Source organism: Pavona decussata, unplaced genomic scaffold, assembly GCF_977016875.1.
Source record: "Pavona decussata unplaced genomic scaffold, jaPavDecu1.1 SCAFFOLD_214, whole genome shotgun sequence".
In the NCBI taxonomy this organism is placed as follows: Eukaryota; Metazoa; Cnidaria; class Anthozoa; order Scleractinia; family Agariciidae; genus Pavona; species Pavona decussata.
Genome location: NW_028145619.1, coordinates 3,203,487 through 3,222,072, shown reverse-complemented (window position 1 = coordinate 3,222,072; position 18,586 = coordinate 3,203,487). Strand labels below are relative to the sequence as shown.

General features: G+C 37.1%; 2 protein-coding genes across 3 annotated transcripts; one reads left to right on the top strand and one right to left on the bottom strand.

Moving 5' to 3' along the window:
- Window positions 1–14: 14 nt before the first annotated feature.
- On the top strand, window positions 15–8,404 carry LOC146460322 (deoxyguanosine kinase-like). Of its 2 annotated transcripts, XM_085088228.1 has the most exons (9): window positions 15–47; window positions 358–677; window positions 2,357–2,443; window positions 2,768–2,889; window positions 3,516–3,592; window positions 4,104–4,161; window positions 5,342–5,412; window positions 6,132–6,213; window positions 7,106–8,015. In XM_085088228.1, the coding sequence occupies exons 2-9, from the start codon at window positions 407–409 to the stop codon at window positions 7,208–7,210; spliced, it is 873 nt and encodes a 290-aa protein (XP_084944354.1). In that variant the 5' UTR covers window positions 15–47; window positions 358–406; the 3' UTR covers window positions 7,211–8,015. The 2 variants fall into 2 exon arrangements, with proteins under 2 accessions (XP_084944354.1, XP_084944353.1); XM_085088227.1 differs by lacking the exon at window positions 15–47 and having other exon boundaries at window positions 72–677; window positions 7,106–8,404.
- A 967-nt stretch (window positions 8,405–9,371) lies between these two features.
- On the bottom strand, window positions 9,372–15,277 carry LOC146460321 (V-type proton ATPase subunit F-like). The gene is made up of 5 exons (XM_085088243.1): window positions 15,146–15,277; window positions 14,989–15,070; window positions 14,301–14,383; window positions 13,036–13,158; window positions 9,372–11,355 (listed from the first exon to the last, which is right to left on the bottom strand). The coding sequence occupies exons 1-5, from the start codon at window positions 15,206–15,208 to the stop codon at window positions 11,326–11,328; spliced, it is 381 nt and encodes a 126-aa protein (XP_084944369.1). The 5' UTR covers window positions 15,209–15,277; the 3' UTR covers window positions 9,372–11,325.
- Between the last annotated feature and the right edge of the window lie 3,309 nt (window positions 15,278–18,586).

Sequence of the window (18,586 nt, the reverse complement as noted above, 5' to 3'; positions counted from 1 at the left end):
CATTTTGGCGGGAAGAATTTTTGAACAAGAAGCGCGCCAGTAGAAAGGTGAGTTTGAAATTTCGTCGTTTTTGACCAGTCTCTTTCGGAAAAAAATAGAAACGAAATCGAAACTGCTTGCAAAGCGAATACATAGCTAGACATTATTAGACTTTCATTCAACTTAGACCTCTAGCAGCGGTGGAAACGATGTCTAAGTTATTGTGTTGGTTCTTGGAATCTATTCGAACGCGCTTTGTTTTGTAAAATCCATCGAACGATGGTTGAAAGCAACGTTCCATTTTCGAAAGATTTGCCGAGTCCAAATGTGTCAGATGTATTCAATGGTCCAATGGCGTTGTTTTGGTTTTCTCGGCAGATATCGCCACTCGAGAATTATCGTTTCAAAGTCAAGTAATTATACAAACATGATTGGACTCAAGTCAATCCAACAAGTCACAGCTTCGCCGGCACAACTTGTTATTGTGGAAGGAAACATCGGCGTTGGTAAATCAACTTTGGCCTGCCAGTTAGCGAGACAGTTAAATTATAAAGTTTTCCTGGAACCCACGACAAAAAATCCTTACCTGGCTAAGTTTTACAAAGACCCAAAGAAGTACGCTTTGAAACTACAACTGTGGATCTTCAGGCAGCGATTCAAGACGTACATCGATGCAACGGAACACGTCCTAAAACATGGTTAGTGGCGATTCCTATTTAACGTAAATGCCCCATTCACACCAAGGCTTTATAGACACGTTTAAAAGCTGTTTAGTTAAACACAGTTTGAAATTGTTTCCTTCATAGAAGCTGCTTTCGGATTTTTGTCGACTACAGATTTAGCACAAATGAAAGCATAAGTTAAAGTTTACTTGAATCCTGTCAAAGCTCAGCTTTCTGTTACCAATTTTCATTTTGGTGTGAATGGTTCTTTAGGTTGTCAAAATACTAGCAAAAGATATTATGATTATGTTTCCTTTCTGAGTGTCATTAGTTTTACAGCTACTAGTATAAATTGCCCATAAAGTACACTATACTTTGTTTACTACCATTGGGGTTATACTTCCTCCATGAGTACCAAGCCAACCACTAGGTACTCCAAACTATGAGTGGTCTCTTCTTTTTCTCAATACCAGAACAGGGAAAATCATATGCTGATTTAAACAGGGTGGAAAAGAGGGTTGGCTCTCGGTGGCATAACTTATCCTTTACAAAACCTCTAAGGTGTCACCTATCATCCCCTCCCACAGTGAAGTATAGTGCATTGTGTTGTGTGGTATGGTGGAAGGAAATTAAAATTAAATATTTGAGCCACAATGACCAAGCCTCGTATAAAATTTCTTTTTCAAAGCCATCAGCTCAAAGAATTTATATTACACCATTAACACATGAGATCATTTCCTGCTGAAATATATATAGTCAACTGTTGCGTTTCGGACACCTTGCTATTGTGGACACCCTGATAATACGGGCAGCAGCTAAATCCCCGGCAAAAATAGAGTACAAACGTTTGACTGAACTAAACACCCTCTATTAAGGACTCTCGCTATTAAGGACACTAACTTGTGGTCCTGAGGGTGTCTGAGATTAAAGCAAGTTGACCTTAATACATATTATAGAACTAGTTGTGATTGTCACTCTGAGACATGGTGTGTGGCTTTGTACTAAGAAATCCCTTCTTGTGCTTATTTCAAGTGAAAAAGATTACTTCAGGTATCATTGTTTCTGGGCGCATTTAGAGCCATAGTCCCAGAAGCAAGTTTGTGTGCTTTCTACAACATCAACCGCATTTAGAAAATTATCATATCCTTTTGTTTTATAACCCTACTTCAGTAATGCTCTAATGTATTGCAATTTATACTTAGGCTGCTGGGTTGGACAAAACAACTAAAAAGAAAAATGTGCGAGCTGTATATTTTTATATTTATATTTATATTAATTTATTGGCCGCACAAATATGTATCTGTATCTGTCTGGTCTGTTTTAAAAAGCAGTGATGTAGCAAAGAAAAACCTCAACAGGCTCGTTAATAAACCCAGTCTGCTCTTTTGGGCTGTGTACCTTTAAACTTAGCCTCAAGTATTTATGTTCTCTATAAATTTCAACTGGCGATAAGATCTCTTTCAGACAGTGAAATTCACCAGTAGCCAGCTCTTGGCCACATCCCTAAGAAAGTACAGTATAACAAACGTTGGGCAGTTGCATTTAGTGGTAGTGCATTAAACTGCCCAAACATGACATTGATCTCGCATGATTATTGTGTATGAGATAAATATTAAAAAAGGTTACTGTTTACAAACCTGTACCCAGTCAAAAGCCAGCCTGCAGGCCTGTATTATACTGTATTCTTATGTTTGATTTATTTTAATCTTTTGAAGGTCAAGGAGTGTTGCTGGACAGATCAGTTTTCAGTGACGCAGTTTTTGCTGAGGTGAATTACCAACAAGAAACCATCTCCCATGAAGGTACATTACTTGTAGAATTCTAAATGAAAATGCTGTAATTTTCTGGAAATGAAGAAGATCATAGCTAGGTTTTCAGCAAGCACAAGCTGGGGCTAGTATCAAAGCTACCGAGTGGGCCCTTCTTGGTAGTTTTAGTACTCTTCCCAGCTCTTCATTTGAAACCAAGATGCTCGCCTTCCAGTCAGAGCATACAATCTTTGCACAGAGAGAGGATCGTAAACAGTCCTTTTCAAAACCCTTTAAGCAGTGAAAAGAAAATCTTAACGTTTTCATTCATGATGCATTGGTTATTGATCGATTGATATCTTATATCACTTTGAACAGGTTACGAGTACTACAAGGAACTGAGAAAGCAAGCATTAACAGCTGTTTTGATTCCACACACCACACTTTATCTTGATGTTCCACCTGAGACCTGTAATCAGCGCATTCTTGGCCGAGGAAGGGTACAGTATCATGACTAATTTGTTACACAGTAGCATTTTTTACATGTTGGTCTAACTGTGCTCTATCAGGTCAATATGTTAACTTTTGATAAATAAATCACTCTTTGGTTTTGTACAAAATGTAACAAGGTGAAAAAAATGAAGAGCTTGGTGCATAACCGACCTATGGTGTATTTAAGATTGTTTTTTGTTGCTTCAACTCAGATTCACAAGATTTTTTACATGTCACCTTCAATTCCTTCAGGAAAAGTTGCTCCAATATTTTATCCGCTGCTTTGCTATTTGCTTTATGATAAAAAAAAAAACGAATATCTTGCCCATAATCATGTCATAGCTACAGTGTATTCGTTGCAATCGAAGCACAAAGCAGTTAATGGATAAAACATTGGGGCAATATTTCCTGAAGGAATTGGAGACCACATGTAAAAAAAAAAACAGTGAATTTGAGCTAAAACAAAAAAAAGGAATCTTAAGGACTATAAAAAGATTGGTTACATATACATGTATGCACCAATCCCAGTATAAGCCAGCTGTGTGAAAGTGAATCCAATGTGAAGTCTTGTAAATATTAATCACCTCAGCACAAATGTATCAATATCCAAGAAGTACATTTCTGTTATCTTCAGGATTATGAGAAAGGCATTCCTTTGGACTACCTCGAGGGGCTTGATGCATGCTATAAAAAGTTTTTAGATGAAATGAGGTAAGATGGTAATCAACGACAATCTCTGGTAAAATAGTAAGAGCACCTTGTAAACCTTTTATCTTTTACCTTTTTTGTTCCTCTGGAGAAGGTGACACTTCAGGAAATGGTTTCAGCCAAAGTTTAAGATTTAGAGATGAAAACTACACAGTCACAATGAAATTATAAACTGTAATATCATGAGTGTTGTGAAGCATACAGCACAATTTATCTGATTTCTTGATGCAAGATTTTGAAAACAAGGTTCATGAATGACAGTTAAGGGGGTTTTAAGATTTCTTTCAACACAAAATGTTTGTGAATAAATTGGATTATAATCTGACAAGGTTGTCTAAGATTCTTGAACAAAATAAGAACTCTGTGATGACACATCTCGCCAACACATCTATGAGTTTAGTGTTATTTATTTGTTTATTCATTCATTTATTTATTCATTTATTCATTTAACATTTATTCATTTATTTATTTATTTATTTATTTATTTATTTATTTATTTATTTATTTATTTCAGAAATGTTGGCTCCAGGGTCTTGGTGTATGACTGGACAGATTTTGGTTACAAGTATGAGGTGAGTAATAATAATTTATTATTAAATATGGTAGGTATAAGATAATGCTACAGCTCCCATTCAGGACAGAGTCATTTCCTGTATATCAGATCCTAACTGGTGACATTAATCAACCTTCTTTCTAAACTCAGTAGACTTTAGTACTGCTCAGGAGCAGGACATCAACAAGATTTATTAGTAAACTTAGGTCTAAGCCATGTCAATTACCAATACCCTTCTTAGATTGTGCTCTGTCAAATGTGAAGGTTTTAGTGTAGGAATCTTTGGCTCCATTCTGTTGCACTTACATCAAGCCTAATGGGTATGCTATAAAACTGGTGAATAAAAATTATATCAAGATCTTAATAAGTACACACACTGTAATCAGTTATTTACTTATTAACAATTTGCAGGGCTTTGTGCTTCAGACTTTTGATCAAAAGATCAATGCATTGCTATTTCAAGGCTACGTTTTCATTGCAAATTATGTCATTTTGCTTCCTTAGACACCAATGTTAATCTGGAAGAAATTTCCTTGTCTATCTCTAGCCAGTTTTGAATGGCAAAAGGATTTGAAGAACCCAAGTTTAAATAATTACAACAAATTAAACGCATATAGAAAAGGTAAAAGCTCAAAGGTTCAAAGACTACATCGGTGTGGGATGAGACAAAAGCTATTTAAAATCTAGCCTGGTTCTTATATGCCACTGACAAGTCTGCAACAAAGCCTACTACCTTGGATACTCTTGTGTGATATGAGAACATCAATTCTTGACACCAGAAGACATCCCAGATTTTAATCACCAAGTGAACATTCCTGCATTAAGTTTACTGGAATTCAACTTCCATGGTACCTCAACTAGTCTTCCAGCATGCCTGCCATAAAAATTTCAAATGAGAACGTATTTGGAGATTCCTAAGTGGTAAAATCCAAAATTCATTAAATTTCAAAATGATAGAGAGCATTCAGTACTCACATGAAGAAGTGAAGGAATCTTTTCTAGTTCAGCAGTCAGGTATGTTAAAGAACTTTACCGGAACTGAAAGTGAATATTGCCGTCAATCATGTCGCAGGTACTTCAGTGGCATATGAGAGCAAGGCTTTAGCACATTTATTTTGAAACGATATTGCCTTTGATAAGTATTGTCTTGTAGTTCTTTTTCTTGCACCTCCAAACATCTTGTTATCTTACTTTGAAAGGTGGCAGAAGATATCAAGAAAGGTCATGTCCCTGTTTGGAATCAGGAAAATAAGGAAAACTTCACCAAACTGTAAGTATGACTGTTAAACTGCATTCCTGTTTCTCTGAAGCAACAATCGCAAAGATGGGATTTGAACACACGGCTTTCCACACATAGGTTGGAGACTTTTGATTGACTGTGTCATTTACTTGGTCACTGTGTAACACTGCCTTGTCTCAAGTTGCTCATTTGTTTTCTAGCTTAGTTAAATAAGCCTGATCACACTCATTCCCAAGCTCCTACAGGGTTGCCATGGCCAGGGAAAAACATTTTTTTTTTCTTTTTTTTGTCAACATCAGAGAAAAGTCATAGGAATTCAGTTTTAAGTCAAGGAAATACTAAATTCTACTTCAAAGTCGGGGAATTTTATTTTAGGGTAGCCACTAGGTTTAGGAAAGGGTTTCCTTGTTAGCAAAGGTAATGTAGTTTCAAAAGCCAGGTAAAGAGAAATTGAATCTGTGACTTTATTACGTCTGCCTGAACTGTCAACGAATTTCTTTTCTGTTGTCAATGAAAACTGGTTTTTGGTAAGTGAAAAGTCAGGGAATTTTTATTATCTTGTTTAATGGCAACCCTCTCCTTTCCAGCTGTTTTTCACATTCATTCTCAAGCTGCCACCATTTCTGCTCTTCCTTTTTGAATAGAATATTTGTGCTCTTTTTCCAGTGTCCCATTGAGTTGCTGTTTAGACAATTGCTGTTCATCTGCTAATAAAAAAATTGTTAATTTTGCTTTTTTTTCTTTCACAGAATTTCAGAGAAGTCGTTGGTTAAGGGTTTGTTGACATTAAATCACACCATTCCAGAAGCAGTCATCAGTGAAGATGAAGAGGTTTGTATTGATTCTTAGAATAAAGCAGTTTTCAATTAAGTGTTGTGAAACCAAAACCAAATTAAATACTCTGGCCACAGCAGATGTAAACAGCACAATGAACCAATCAGAAATCAAAGCAAATGCATGTAACCAGAGTGCCAAGCTCTAAGAAATGAGTACAAGCACATGACAATCGGTTTTGGTGGCATTCATTATTGGTTGAGAATAGGGGTGAAACAATTCAGCTTCACCTTGATATTACAATACGTATCAATACATTGGCCACGATTCTTTGTTTTTTTAATTCGTTACATACGCCAACACAAGGTTTGTTTCTGTTTATTCAGCTGAAGAATTCAATGGTACAGTTGTCAAGTTCATGGCGTTTCCCAATTTGGAACTCACATCAGTAAAGTAAATTTTGCAAGCGGTAGAATCTGTGAAACCAAAATGCCTTGAGTATTACTAGTTCAGCCATTTTTGTAAACACATGCTTCAGGATCCCCAAAATAAGAGCATTGATTTGATGCTGGAAAACTCTTTTAGCGAATCATGTTTATAAGTTTTGTTATAAGTGAGCCATATCAAATCAAAAATCAAAACAAAATGTTTGTGTCATGATGAACTGTTTCACTGCTAGTTGGGAAAGTGGCACAACTTTTGGCAACCAATCACAGGGCATAGTAAGGCAAAACCAAACCAAACCAAACGCAAAATGGAGCTTTTGACACTCACGGGTAAAATACCATAATAATGTTCAAAAAGTACCACCATGAACTTTCTCCAGCTTTCATTGGCAAGTCAAAAGCATAAAAGAACCAGACTAAATGTGTACATGTGATTTCTTCAACCATTAACCAATTTTATGGTTAACTTCCTGTTAATTGTGTCAATTGTTTTCTTCTTACAGGAACAGCCACAGATCCTGGATAAAAAGCAGTCAAGGGATGCACAAAGTAGCAAAAAATTAGGCAATTCTTTATCACAGCAGTTAGTGTCTTCGGTTGAAGCTTAACGTTTGGTCATAGCATTATTCATACATTGTATCAGGGTTCATTTTACAGTTTGGCATTTGGAGATGACTGCGAAGAAAGATATATTGTCACATACAATAATTATTGTAAAATTTGCAGAAGTATTTCAAACACTATACGCAAATTTCACCAGGGAATGGAAACTTCCTATTACAAAGAGGTTTGATCGTTAAGCACCTTTTGAATATATGGTTACGCTGTATGCTATCTTTAATTAGTTCTGCAGTATACACACCTGAAAACGTTTCACTGCAAGTCTTATCCATAAGCAATGAAATGGACTATGACTCAAAAAATTAATGTTATGTACACCACGAATAATTATTTATAATCATTAATTCTTATGTTCTTTGCTAGAAGCCAAAATATCTTGGTTCCCCCAGGATAAGCCCACCATACGAAACTCAAAACAGTGAGTTATGTATTATCATGCAAACGTTTTAAGTCACTGAAATTTTTATGTCGCTATTTGTGCATCACTATAAAAAAAAAAAAGAAATTTTAGCAAGTTTTGCAACCATTGCCTTCATTTTTCTTAAAGAAAAAAAATATATATCAAGAAATAAAATTTGCAGGCTGCAGTTTAACTCGTAGTAATTAATATTTTAGAAATTCTTAACGTTTTAGCAAACTAGTGTTGATAATTAAGTTGCCACAACTGATTATGAAGTGATATCTAGTGCCCATGCCAAACTACTCAGTGATTTTCTCCTACAAATGGGTACAGTCAGTTTGCAAACTGACCTAGCTAGCTGGCCAGTTCTGACAGATGGAAAGCGTCCTTATATTGTGTAGTTCATGAAAATAACTATGCTCTCCTCCCCTTTTCTTCCACCCCCCCTCCCCCCTCCCCATGCAGGGGATTTTTCTAAGACCACCCTAGTACCGCTGTAGAAATTGTAATTTAGCTTCATGCATTTCTTTTAATGTTTTGGCCTTTAAGACTCCCTTTCCCCACCTCAGGGATGGTGGAGGGTTATGAATATTTTCTGGAACTAAACATTGCTTTTTGAACCTTGCTAGAATTGGGTCTGATTACAAAGTACCAGTCAAAGTTGGTAATCTTTATCTCGTACTTATATCTTCAACCACTGTACAAAGGACAATAATAATAATTTGCCTGTAAAAAGTGAGCTTCCCTCCCAATAAAATCTATGCACTTTGCTGTGCAGTTATTCTTCCCATCGTTTTTGTTGTACATGTAGTTACATACTAGTCTGAACCTTCTGTAGGACAATGAAAGTCATTATTAGCCAGTTTCAGTGGTTGATGGGTGTATTTTTTCAGTCGGTGACACAGGCATACTCCCAAAAAGAAAAATCCAAGTTCTTCCAAGAGGGGTGAAACCTATGACCTGCCGATTGCTTGTTCAGATGCTCTACCACTGAGCTAGAGGAGATTTGTGGGAGATAGGCCATTATACTTATAACACTAGGTTCATGTGATAAACAATATGATTAGTGTATTTTTTCAGTCTGTTCCACAAGCATACTTGTGAAAACAAAATCCAAGTTCTCCCAATGGGAGTCAAACCTATGACTTATCAGGCGTTTATTGAGCGGTGAACACCCATGCTCTCAATGCAATAATTTGCATCTCTAAAGAGCGATCATGGTTAGATGAAATTCACTTATAATCTTTCAAAAATTATTTCACTTTTGAGGAAATGATCAATCAATCATCACTCGACTGTTTTGTAACTTTACATACTTTTACTGTGGTATCTGGATACTGCCAATCAGTCAAACTGTTAGGTTCTTTCTCAGAACACCACACACAGGATAACCCACAAGCATACTCAAATAGTGGCTCCACATGACTCTTGGTGGCAAAGGGAGAGTAAGAGCTAGAAAAAGGGTTCATCCAGTCTGGAATTCTTGAAAATGTATGAAAAACCGCAAACTAGTTTTCCACACCAAGAAAAATAATGGAAAGCAAAGATAAATTCTCAAAAAAAGTCTGGAATTTTTTCAAAGCAGCAACAAGGGCTTAAGTGGTTTCATGGAATCTTTGCCAGCTAGTCAAATATAATTTTCATTTAATTAAAAATGAGAACTCTCTCCACCCTACCCCTTGTTTCAATCCAAATAAATATAGTCCCTTACGCAGTTATTTGACAGAAACAATGAGTTTTACGATGTACACTTTTTCAACCACTTTTTTATTTGAATTTGTAAATTTTACAATTTATGGGATCAAAAAAATTGCCCTGTATTTCAAGAGAATCTGTTTGCATGATATCCAATCACTGATAGAAGATTAAAAATTCTGCCAATTTACAGTAATCCTGCCATACCTGATGCTGATTTACAGTTGAATCCCTTAGTCTCTCATGGAGAATGTTTACTTGTGAGATTGTATTTTACAGTTCAGTACGTTATTGAGAAATGATTTGCTGAGCCTTTATCTCATTAAATATAATTTGAAAGCATAGTTAATGTCCCCTGACATGAACCGCCATTGAAAAAAATGCAACCATAATACAAAGAGGTATTGAACCCAATCATTTAGGTAAGCAAGTTTTATCAAGGACTTAGACTTTTAATAATGATAGTCTGCAAAGCAAGCAGTCTTGCAACGCTAGTGTAATAATGGCAAACAAAGTTGTTTCCTAACTAACAGAATTCAAATAAGCCCACAGTTGGAGCTCAGGATGTAAAATGTGAAGGACAGGACAATTAAGTGTTTTCAGTTACTTGGGCTACCAGCTTCTACACTGTAGGCAATCACTTTCACAAGCAACAAAATAACAAATAACAGGATCATGTCATCTGCAATTGCAGATGACATGATCCTGTTATTTGGACACGTTTCCAACCAAACCAATTGTACAAGTCATGTTAAATTATCTCAAGGGAAAGCTTCATAGTTTGATAACTAAATTCAGGTCTATACTACATGTACAGCATAAGGAACAACCCTCAGTTACATTTGCCTTGGAAAGCATATTTTTGCATTGAAACATAGCATAATTATATCACTGATTTTTATTCTTGAATACTTTCAATTCACAAGTTAAATCTATTTCATTGCCATAAGAACAACAACAGTCATTATTAATCAACCTCCACATGAATTCTGTTGGATCCCTCCATATAATCCTTCTATCTCAAAAAAAAAATCAAAGCAAAAGATCAACCTTCAGGGCTGACACCCATCAACAAGAAGAGAAATTATTGGCATTTTCACATAATACAACAGGAAGAAGTCTCAAAGAAATAATTTTAAGATACATGTAGTGGCATTCTACCCTATTAGCAATTAAAGGAACAAGGAGAAGTGAAAATGCATTGTTCCAGAAAGTATCCATAACCTCCAAATATGGAAGGTTTTTTTGGTTTGAACATCCCACCTGTCCAGATAGATGTCTAGAATATCCAATTTAGTGCCAGATTTTAATTCTCATTCTTAAAGCCGGTTCACATGCTATTATAAGTTGGTCTGATTTCTCAGCCTTAAAGCATCAGAGTGTGAATCACACATGTATTTGACATCCAATTTACAGTCAATTCATGATACGAAAATCGACCTGATTCAGAAAATTTGTTGCAGTGCACAGATTTTTTCAAGTTGGGCTGACACCCTCAGAGAAACCAACAGGTAAGTTGACATTTAAGGTCAAAATCAGGTGACAAAATTCACATGTGATTTGTGCTCCAACACTGCCGGGCTGACAAATCAGACCAACAAATCAGTGTGAAAAACCAGCCTACAAGCCTTCCTCACTCCTTTGGTGAGCATAGAGCATCTACTGTGGTTCTCCACGGGACTCTGTTTAGGGCATTACATAATATTATTTCATTGCATTTAAATTGTTATCTTTTGAGCTCCACTTTGCCCTCTGAATTTCCAGTGACCTGGATATTTTCTGGAACTGCACATAAATCCAAAGTTAAAGACGTAATTTATGAGTCATGTTTTGATGGCTATTCTGTGAATATCATAATTTCATGCACATTTGAAAGAGTCTGTTCCTTTTTAAATAAATTTGATTCTTGCCCTCATCAGTTAATTGGTAACTTACAATATTGAGATCATGTCAAAATTTTAAACTGATATCTTTGAGCTAACTGCATTCAGGATTACGTCTTTCAGACTACTTGAAGTCTTCTGCGCTGAAGAGACCCTAAAAAGTACCAAAAAAATAAGTATGATTAGTAACAGTTAAATGCATCCTAATTCAAATGTGATCTAGCAGGCACATTAAGGACCGTGCCTACTAATAAAGAAGTATTTTTTGTGTGGTTTATGACTGCTGGGAAAGCAGATCTTAGCAAGGGCTATTGGAATCCAAAAAGAAAATTGGGGGTAACCATGCATTTTTCAGAGATAATGAAGTAACAATTATTCTAAAAAACAGTAAAATACAAAGCAATGTATGGTGTTTATTTTCCAAATTGAAGCTTTATTATCTCTGAAAAATGCATGGTTACCCCCAATTGACTTTTTGAGTACCAAGAATACTTTCTAAGTTCTGCTTTCTCTGCATAGTTTTAAAGCGCACAAAAATATCCCTGTATTAGTAGGCACCACCTAAAGGAAACCCAAGTATCTCGAGATGCATAGAACATATGTGCAGTAACAAAAGTAGGCATCGTCCTTAAGGACCATGCCTCCTAACACAAACATATTTTTGCACAGTTTATTACTATTTGGGAAAAGCAGATTTTAACAAGGGCTGTTGGTATTAAAAAGAAAATTGGGGGTAACCACCCCCTCCCCCCCTTCTCTGGCCCCCTCCCTCCCTTCTCTGGCCAGCATTTTGATAGGTTTTTCCAAACAAATCAGTGATAAAGGTACATATCTACAAATAAAAATTTTACCCCTTCCTTTAAAAAAAGATCAAAACTATTAACAGATAACTGAGAAGTATTTCTATGCTGTTTATCTCTCTTCCATACATGCATTTACATCCCAAAAAGTAGAAAAGCATAGATTTCTCCCCTGCCCCAACATGGAAGGGAATCATTTCTAAAGTTGCCCTACACCTCTGCAGATTCCAATAGTTTGTTCTAATTTTCTTTTATCATGCTATATGATTGGTTAGCAAAACTTGCACCACTTTCTTGACCAATGAGGAAAAAAAAAACAACACCAGTCGTGACTTGATTGGTATGCATTTTCACCCACTTTGCACTAGTTATAAGAGATGTCATTAAGAGCTGGTTACTGGCAAATTTTGCAGTCTGAAAGACTTCTTATCACCGGCTGAAATTTCAAGAGAACACAAATACTTGAGGCTAATTTTAAAGATGCACGGTCCAAAAGAGCTGGCCGAAGTTTTTCTTAGCTACACCCTAAGTTACATATACAGTAGAGTCCTAAAGTGTGACATCACAAATATTTGAATTTTTGAAATTATGGAATTTGTTAGTAAAGAGCACGATGAAAAATGCCTACTTGCCAAAAATCAGCATCTTATTGCAACTTGGGAACGAGATGTTAGCTCTGTTATGCCGTAATGACTCCATACAAATCCTTCTAATTTTGTCTCAGTTCTCAACGTCTGGAACTGAGACAAAATTAGAAGGATTTGTATAGAGTCATCGGGGCATAACAGAGCTAATATCTCACCTCCAAATTGCAATAAGATGCTGATTTTTGGCAAGTAGGCATTTTTCATCATGCTCTTTCCGAATATACTAACAATTCCCTTATTTCATGAATTTAGTTTTTGTGACGTTATCACTTTGGGACTCTATTGCTTCTAATTTTCATTGGTTCAATGTGTTGTTAGAGACTTTAGTTTTGGCTTTATGACAATCAAAAGAAAACCACTCTTTGGTGAAAATAAGGCAAACGTTACCTTTGCTCTCCTTAAAATAGAGTCTTTAGATGGATCATAAGGGTGTTCCTTAGATGGTATCTCCAAGATGGCCGGGATGGCTTTGTCGTAACCATCAAGAATGTGTCGGATCTCCTCAGCAATCTAAAAACAACACGCACATCATTTGACATTTCCACTGATGTTTCAAGTTTTCCCAAAATGTTCGAGTTTTTCTATGGCTTGAGTGCTGATGTTTTGAGTGTTAGGGCTAATGCTAAAAAACGTCACCACTCGAGTATCCTCACAGTGGCTAAATTAACTATCATCTCTGTTGATAAAACCAAAGACTCATTTTTACTTCCCCACTGATGCAGCACCACATTTCTTTTAAAACTAACCCTCAATCCATTCCTATTGTGGTATGCAAACAGGACCAGGGAGATTACACCCCCAACCAGTTTTTGCTCGCCTAATGCCTTTCAACTTTTTGTCCACAAATTAATGAGCACTCATCTGTCAAGTGTATATGAACTCAATTACCCCTGAACATGGACGCTAGTCCCAACGTGCCCATGCCACTCTTAATTTTTTTTTTCTTACAAATGCTTGAGTATTCATTTTGTTTTAATTTAGGTCTTAATTCAAGGGCGGTGCCTCGCATGGGACGTTCGTCCCGTTGCACCTGCCCCTTTTGGGTCTTGCTTCTTTCTTTTTAATTTATTTATATTATTTATTGTAAGAGGAGCACCCAATAAAGCTGTTAAAAAAAAAAAACATGTTAACCTGTGCTGGGGTTTGAGGAACAATAATAAAAATTATGAGAATGATGTATTATTCAGTGAATGACATAGGCATACTCAGAAAAAGGAAATCTGAGTGCTCCTACCTAAGACCTTCCAATTACTAGTTCAGATGCTCTACCACTGAGCCACAAAATTTAATTTACATTTAATGTACACGAGACTTGTGGGAGCTAAGGCCTTTGCGAGTCTCCTGTCTCCTTTTTCCAAGTATGCCTGTGTCATTCACTGAATAATACATCATTCTCATTTCTTTAACGGGCTCTAAAATATTCCATCACATTTATTTCATTGCGAATAAAATAATTATCATGGATTACCACTGATTTCACTTATTTCATCGTTGGAGTAAGATTGGCCCTGTTTTGCACTATACATATTTTAAGCATGAGAAATTGTTACATTTGAGCCTCCTTGTCACTTTTAGATGCGAATACCCCTGCTAAGCTGCTAAGCATGGTAAAGTCTCTTGTTCTTAAAACAATTTAGTAACTGCACACTTACATTTTGATTGATTAGAAGTATAGCAATGTCACTTCTGTTAGTAAACTGAAGGAATGCTTCTTCTATTTCACTCACTGAGGTTTCTGCAAATAAATTATGGTATGCAGTTTATTGGGCAAAGAAAGGTACAGTCACAATTGAGTGAATGATTTGTGGCCTTCAGAAATCTGACACATATTCACTGCATTCACTGGACAACACTTTTCAGAACTGTCCATGAAAATAAGCAGTCAACAGACTATCATTGTGGTATTTTTTAACTTTTTTGATATGTATTCTTCCCATGAATTCATTGTTTTAAAGAAAACGACAAAACCTTTAAGTTTCGAAACTGTTTCGACAAAGACTTCTGTGATGTATAAAATAATCTATTATTACTTTTACACGCAGACTACAAGAACGCATCCTCAGGTTTTGAAAACCCTGCAGGGACAATTATACACTCACCAATGTCATACTTGCTCTCTTTTATGAACAGTGAGCATGACAAAAGCTTTAGTCAGAAAATGTATACAAAATTAATGTACGGGGCTGTTTTATATTTGGGAATCTTGGCAAGAAAAGTCGTGAAATCGTAAAAAATTGGAACAGAAAACCCCCTTATTTTAACGTCTAGGCGGGTTAGTTAAGACTCCTTTACATAAAGTATTTTAGAAAAAAAAATCACTCGATTGATTGGTAAGCTTACCTTTCGTTACAACCAGAAAATTCTTTTGTCTTTTAGCATTGATTTCTCCGATTCCTCCCAGTAAAAAGCCGGTGCAAGTGTCCTTAGAAACGGAAATAAATATATTTGTCATTTGGAATGAAATTTAAGGTTAGAAAGTAGGCTATCAAGAGCTTACTTCGTCTCCTATGACCGCGACAAGTCTACCCTTGGCACCAGCACTGATACCTGAATGCGCCATCTTACTTATCTCTCTAACTACTTCATGTATAGCGATACTCACGTATCTTTCAGTTTGGTGGCCGCTGACGAAATTTTAAGGGCGCACCTCCCTTTGGCAATTGCAATGGAATCCGGGGGATCCCGGGGGAGGGGGGAGGGTACTCAAAATGTTTCCGGTGGGGGTGTACCGCTGGGACTCTGAACCTCCTTGCCATAAACCAGACCAATTTCAGCTGCATTTTCCAACCCTATACTAGACTGAAGTCAAAAATCCCTACCCTATTATCCCAGACAGAAACCCGGTCGATCACCTGGGGACGATCACTATCACAGTCCAGCCAAAAAAGAATCTTCTTAAGTGCCATTTCCTGGGAAACCTTCTCTATACTAAATTCCTCAAGAAACTGAGCAGTCTCCTAGCAAATTGTGGACCCTTCTTCTACACCAAACCTCTCTGATTTCTATACCCTATCCCAGAACGTGATACCCTGCGAGAAGGGCCTCTGCTCGCAGGGTAAGAACGTGAAACTGCTTGAAAACCATACCCTTCACACCGGCACGTACCCATAAATTAATAAATCGCTTTATTTTAAGTGTTAATGTATTTAGCGCAGAGCAGTAATTGGGGACACTTTCCTGATCGAATTGGAATTTAGAAATGTTGGTTTTTAGGAGAGACGAAAACCAGAGTACCCGGAGAAAAACCTCTCGGGGCAAGGACAAGAACCAAGTATTAACTTGGCTTAACCCACATACTATCTGACGTCGAATGTAAAACTCGAACCCGAGACACATTGGTGGGAGCCGAGTGCTTTCACCACTGCGCCATCTCTGCTCCCTCTATAGTTTATATATGGGACTACCCCCGCCACCCACCCCCCTCCCACCTCCCACCCACCCGGGCATGGAATAGACGGTATTCGTGTTCTTCTGGGACCTATTCTGGCTTCGGAATGAACAGAATAGTTCTGCCCTTAATAGCAGGATGAGCGGAATACAGTTTACTCTGAAAAAAAAAAAAAAGATGAATTACGTCCTAAAGGAACCGGAATAAAAATATCCTGAATTTCTTTAAAAGAAACATTAATTATTTATTGATTATTTATTGAACGTCACTTATTTCTGTATTTTTCTACTTCTTTACGTGTATCCTATGGACCGTTATATAGGCCATATTTATAGTTATATGTACTCTAACCTTCCGTTCACATTTTTTTTGGTTTTCGTTGAAACGTGAAAATACAAAACTGAATGCAAGGCTGGTACTACGGCAAAGGGAAGATTTATTAGTGGCCAATATTTTGACTAATAGAATTAGTCTTCCTCCGGGCCAGAGCTATACAGAAGGAAAATATAACGGCTCCTTATATTAAAGTTTGAAAAAATACATGGAAAAAAATGATTGGCTAATACATGACATGAAGACAGCGTACTCGTAAATATACGCTGTTGTATACGCTACATCACGTACACTAGTGGCGGAACCATTAACCGGTTATGCTTACATTCTAAATTAAACTTTTAAGAGCCGTTAGTTTTTCTCATTGTAACTCTGGCCCTGAAGAAGACTAGTTGTACTAGTTGAAATATTGGCCCAAATAAATAAGCCCTTTGCCGTAGTGTCAGCCCTGCAATCAGTTTGCTTTATCTACACGTAAAGTGACGTCTGGCGCGTGCATTTCTACTGCGAGAGATCCGGCAAAGAAACGTATTCAGAACAGTTTATTTTGCGTCGTGTGGTCCCCTGCATCCAAAAGTTCTCTAAAAGAATATGCCCTAATAACCCTGTGCCACTTAAGATTTATATCACACGGACAAACTTTACTGAGATATAAGGTCGAAATTTCCATAGTAGCCGCCTAATCTGCCTAATCTAGCGCATTTAACAACCTAGCTTATGGCGTCATTCGTTTCAACCATACATACAAGTTTAGGCACATCTCCGCCCATGGTAGCACCTACAACTAGTTCTCTTTTTTCCCTCCTACAATCCCGTTATGGAACAGCCTTTCTCAAACTCATTAATAATTCATCAAGCAAAAACAAAGCAAATCATTACCTTGAAGGAGGTCACTTAGAAAAGTTTGTGGACTTTTGCTTCGAATTTCTCCAAGAATTATCAATAGTTTGAGAAGCTATATCAAACACTCGAAAGAGTGTTTCCTCCTATTTCCAAACACCTCGAATTTGATTAAAAAAAAAAAAGAACTCGGCTGCGCCTCGTTTTTCCAACTTACTTCTCGGTGTTTGGAAATCGGAGGAAACACTCTTTCTTGTGTTTGATATATTGCATCTCTGTCATGAATGCAGAGTTAACTGTTGTTTTCCAAAGGAACGCTTTACGAACTCTTAGACAATAGTGTGCAGGGGTGTAATACTTTCATGATTATTGTAAGTAATATGATGATGTGATTTAGTCACCGTCATATGTTTATTTGTTTATTTCATATGTTTATTTGTTTATTAGGTTAGATATATAGGCATACATATTTTTCTGTTTCTTTTCCCGCCTCGGCTGACCGCTTCCTAATATTCTAAATATCCCGTATGGTCTTCCGACTGCTACGAACGAGAAAGACTCCAGGGCCCAGTTGCTCGAAGCATGGTTAGCGCTAACCCGGGTTAAATGCCATGACGACCTATAGGTTTTGATACCTCTTAACCAATGGTTAGCGCTAACCATGCTTCGAGCAACTCACCCCAGGAGTTTGTAATAGCAACTGGAGTCAACTAAGAAAATGGCCCTGGGAGCAGCAAGGGAGTACTCAGCTATATAGGTATGTGCGGCGCCAAAGGGTATGGTTTTATTAGCCTTTTGGTCTGAAACAGGGTATAGATTTTGACCAATTTGGTTTGAAAAAGGGTAAGGCTGATCTGGAATTGGGTATGGTTTTCACCAGTAAAATGGAGTTGGAAGGCCTTCTCACATGAAGGTCCCTAATAGATTTTTTTTCATTGACTGACATGATTCGCGGGAAACTTTGAAAACGTCTTAAATGAGCGATGTCGCCGTTATGGTGGAAAGAAATTAAAGAAATAATCTTACAGCTAATTTCTCGGTGACCAAAGACCAGTTCAAAGATCAGTGCTCAGATTTGCAGTGGGAATTTACATCCAACTGAAAATGCCTTTTTCGTCGAGGTAAGGGGCTTGAAACAAATTATGACCTGACCAGGATCGGGATTGGGATAAAACAGCTGTCGGGACTACGGGATTGAGGGGAAAAATTGTCCGGGATGGCGTTCTCGATGACCGCCCATCAAAAAAGGTATGCACAAAATTCAACCGAAACGTGTCCTCTAGGATCAACTCAAGGATTAGCTACAATTACCATTATTGAAAGCCTATGCAATGGGAACGTGTTCCGGAGAAATTCCAATCCTAGACGTTCTTTTCT

What these genes read in the sequence shown, in the direction of transcription:
- LOC146460322 (XM_085088227.1), top strand. Translation starts at nt 305, where the DNA reads ATGTGTCAGATGTATTCAATGGTCCAATGGCGTTGTTTTGGTTTTCTC. An exon ending in ATTTTGGTTACAAGTATGAG is followed by an intron (nt 4,162 to 5,341) that starts GTGAGTAATAAT and finishes TTACTTTGAAAG; the next exon opens with GTGGCAGAAGATATCAAGAA. An exon ending in TCATCAGTGAAGATGAAGAG is followed by an intron (nt 6,214 to 7,105) that starts GTTTGTATTGAT and finishes TTCTTCTTACAG; the next exon opens with GAACAGCCACAGATCCTGGA.
- LOC146460321 (XM_085088243.1), bottom strand. Translation starts at nt 15,208, where the DNA reads ATGGCGCATTCAGGTATCAGTGCTGGTGCCAAGGGTAGACTTGTCGCG. An exon ending in TCGCGGTCATAGGAGACGAA is followed by an intron (nt 15,071 to 15,145) that starts GTAAGCTCTTGA and finishes TCCGTTTCTAAG; the next exon opens with GACACTTGCACCGGCTTTTT. An exon ending in TTTTCTGGTTGTAACGAAAG is followed by an intron (nt 14,384 to 14,988) that starts GTAAGCTTACCA and finishes ATTTATTTGCAG; the next exon opens with AAACCTCAGTGAGTGAAATA.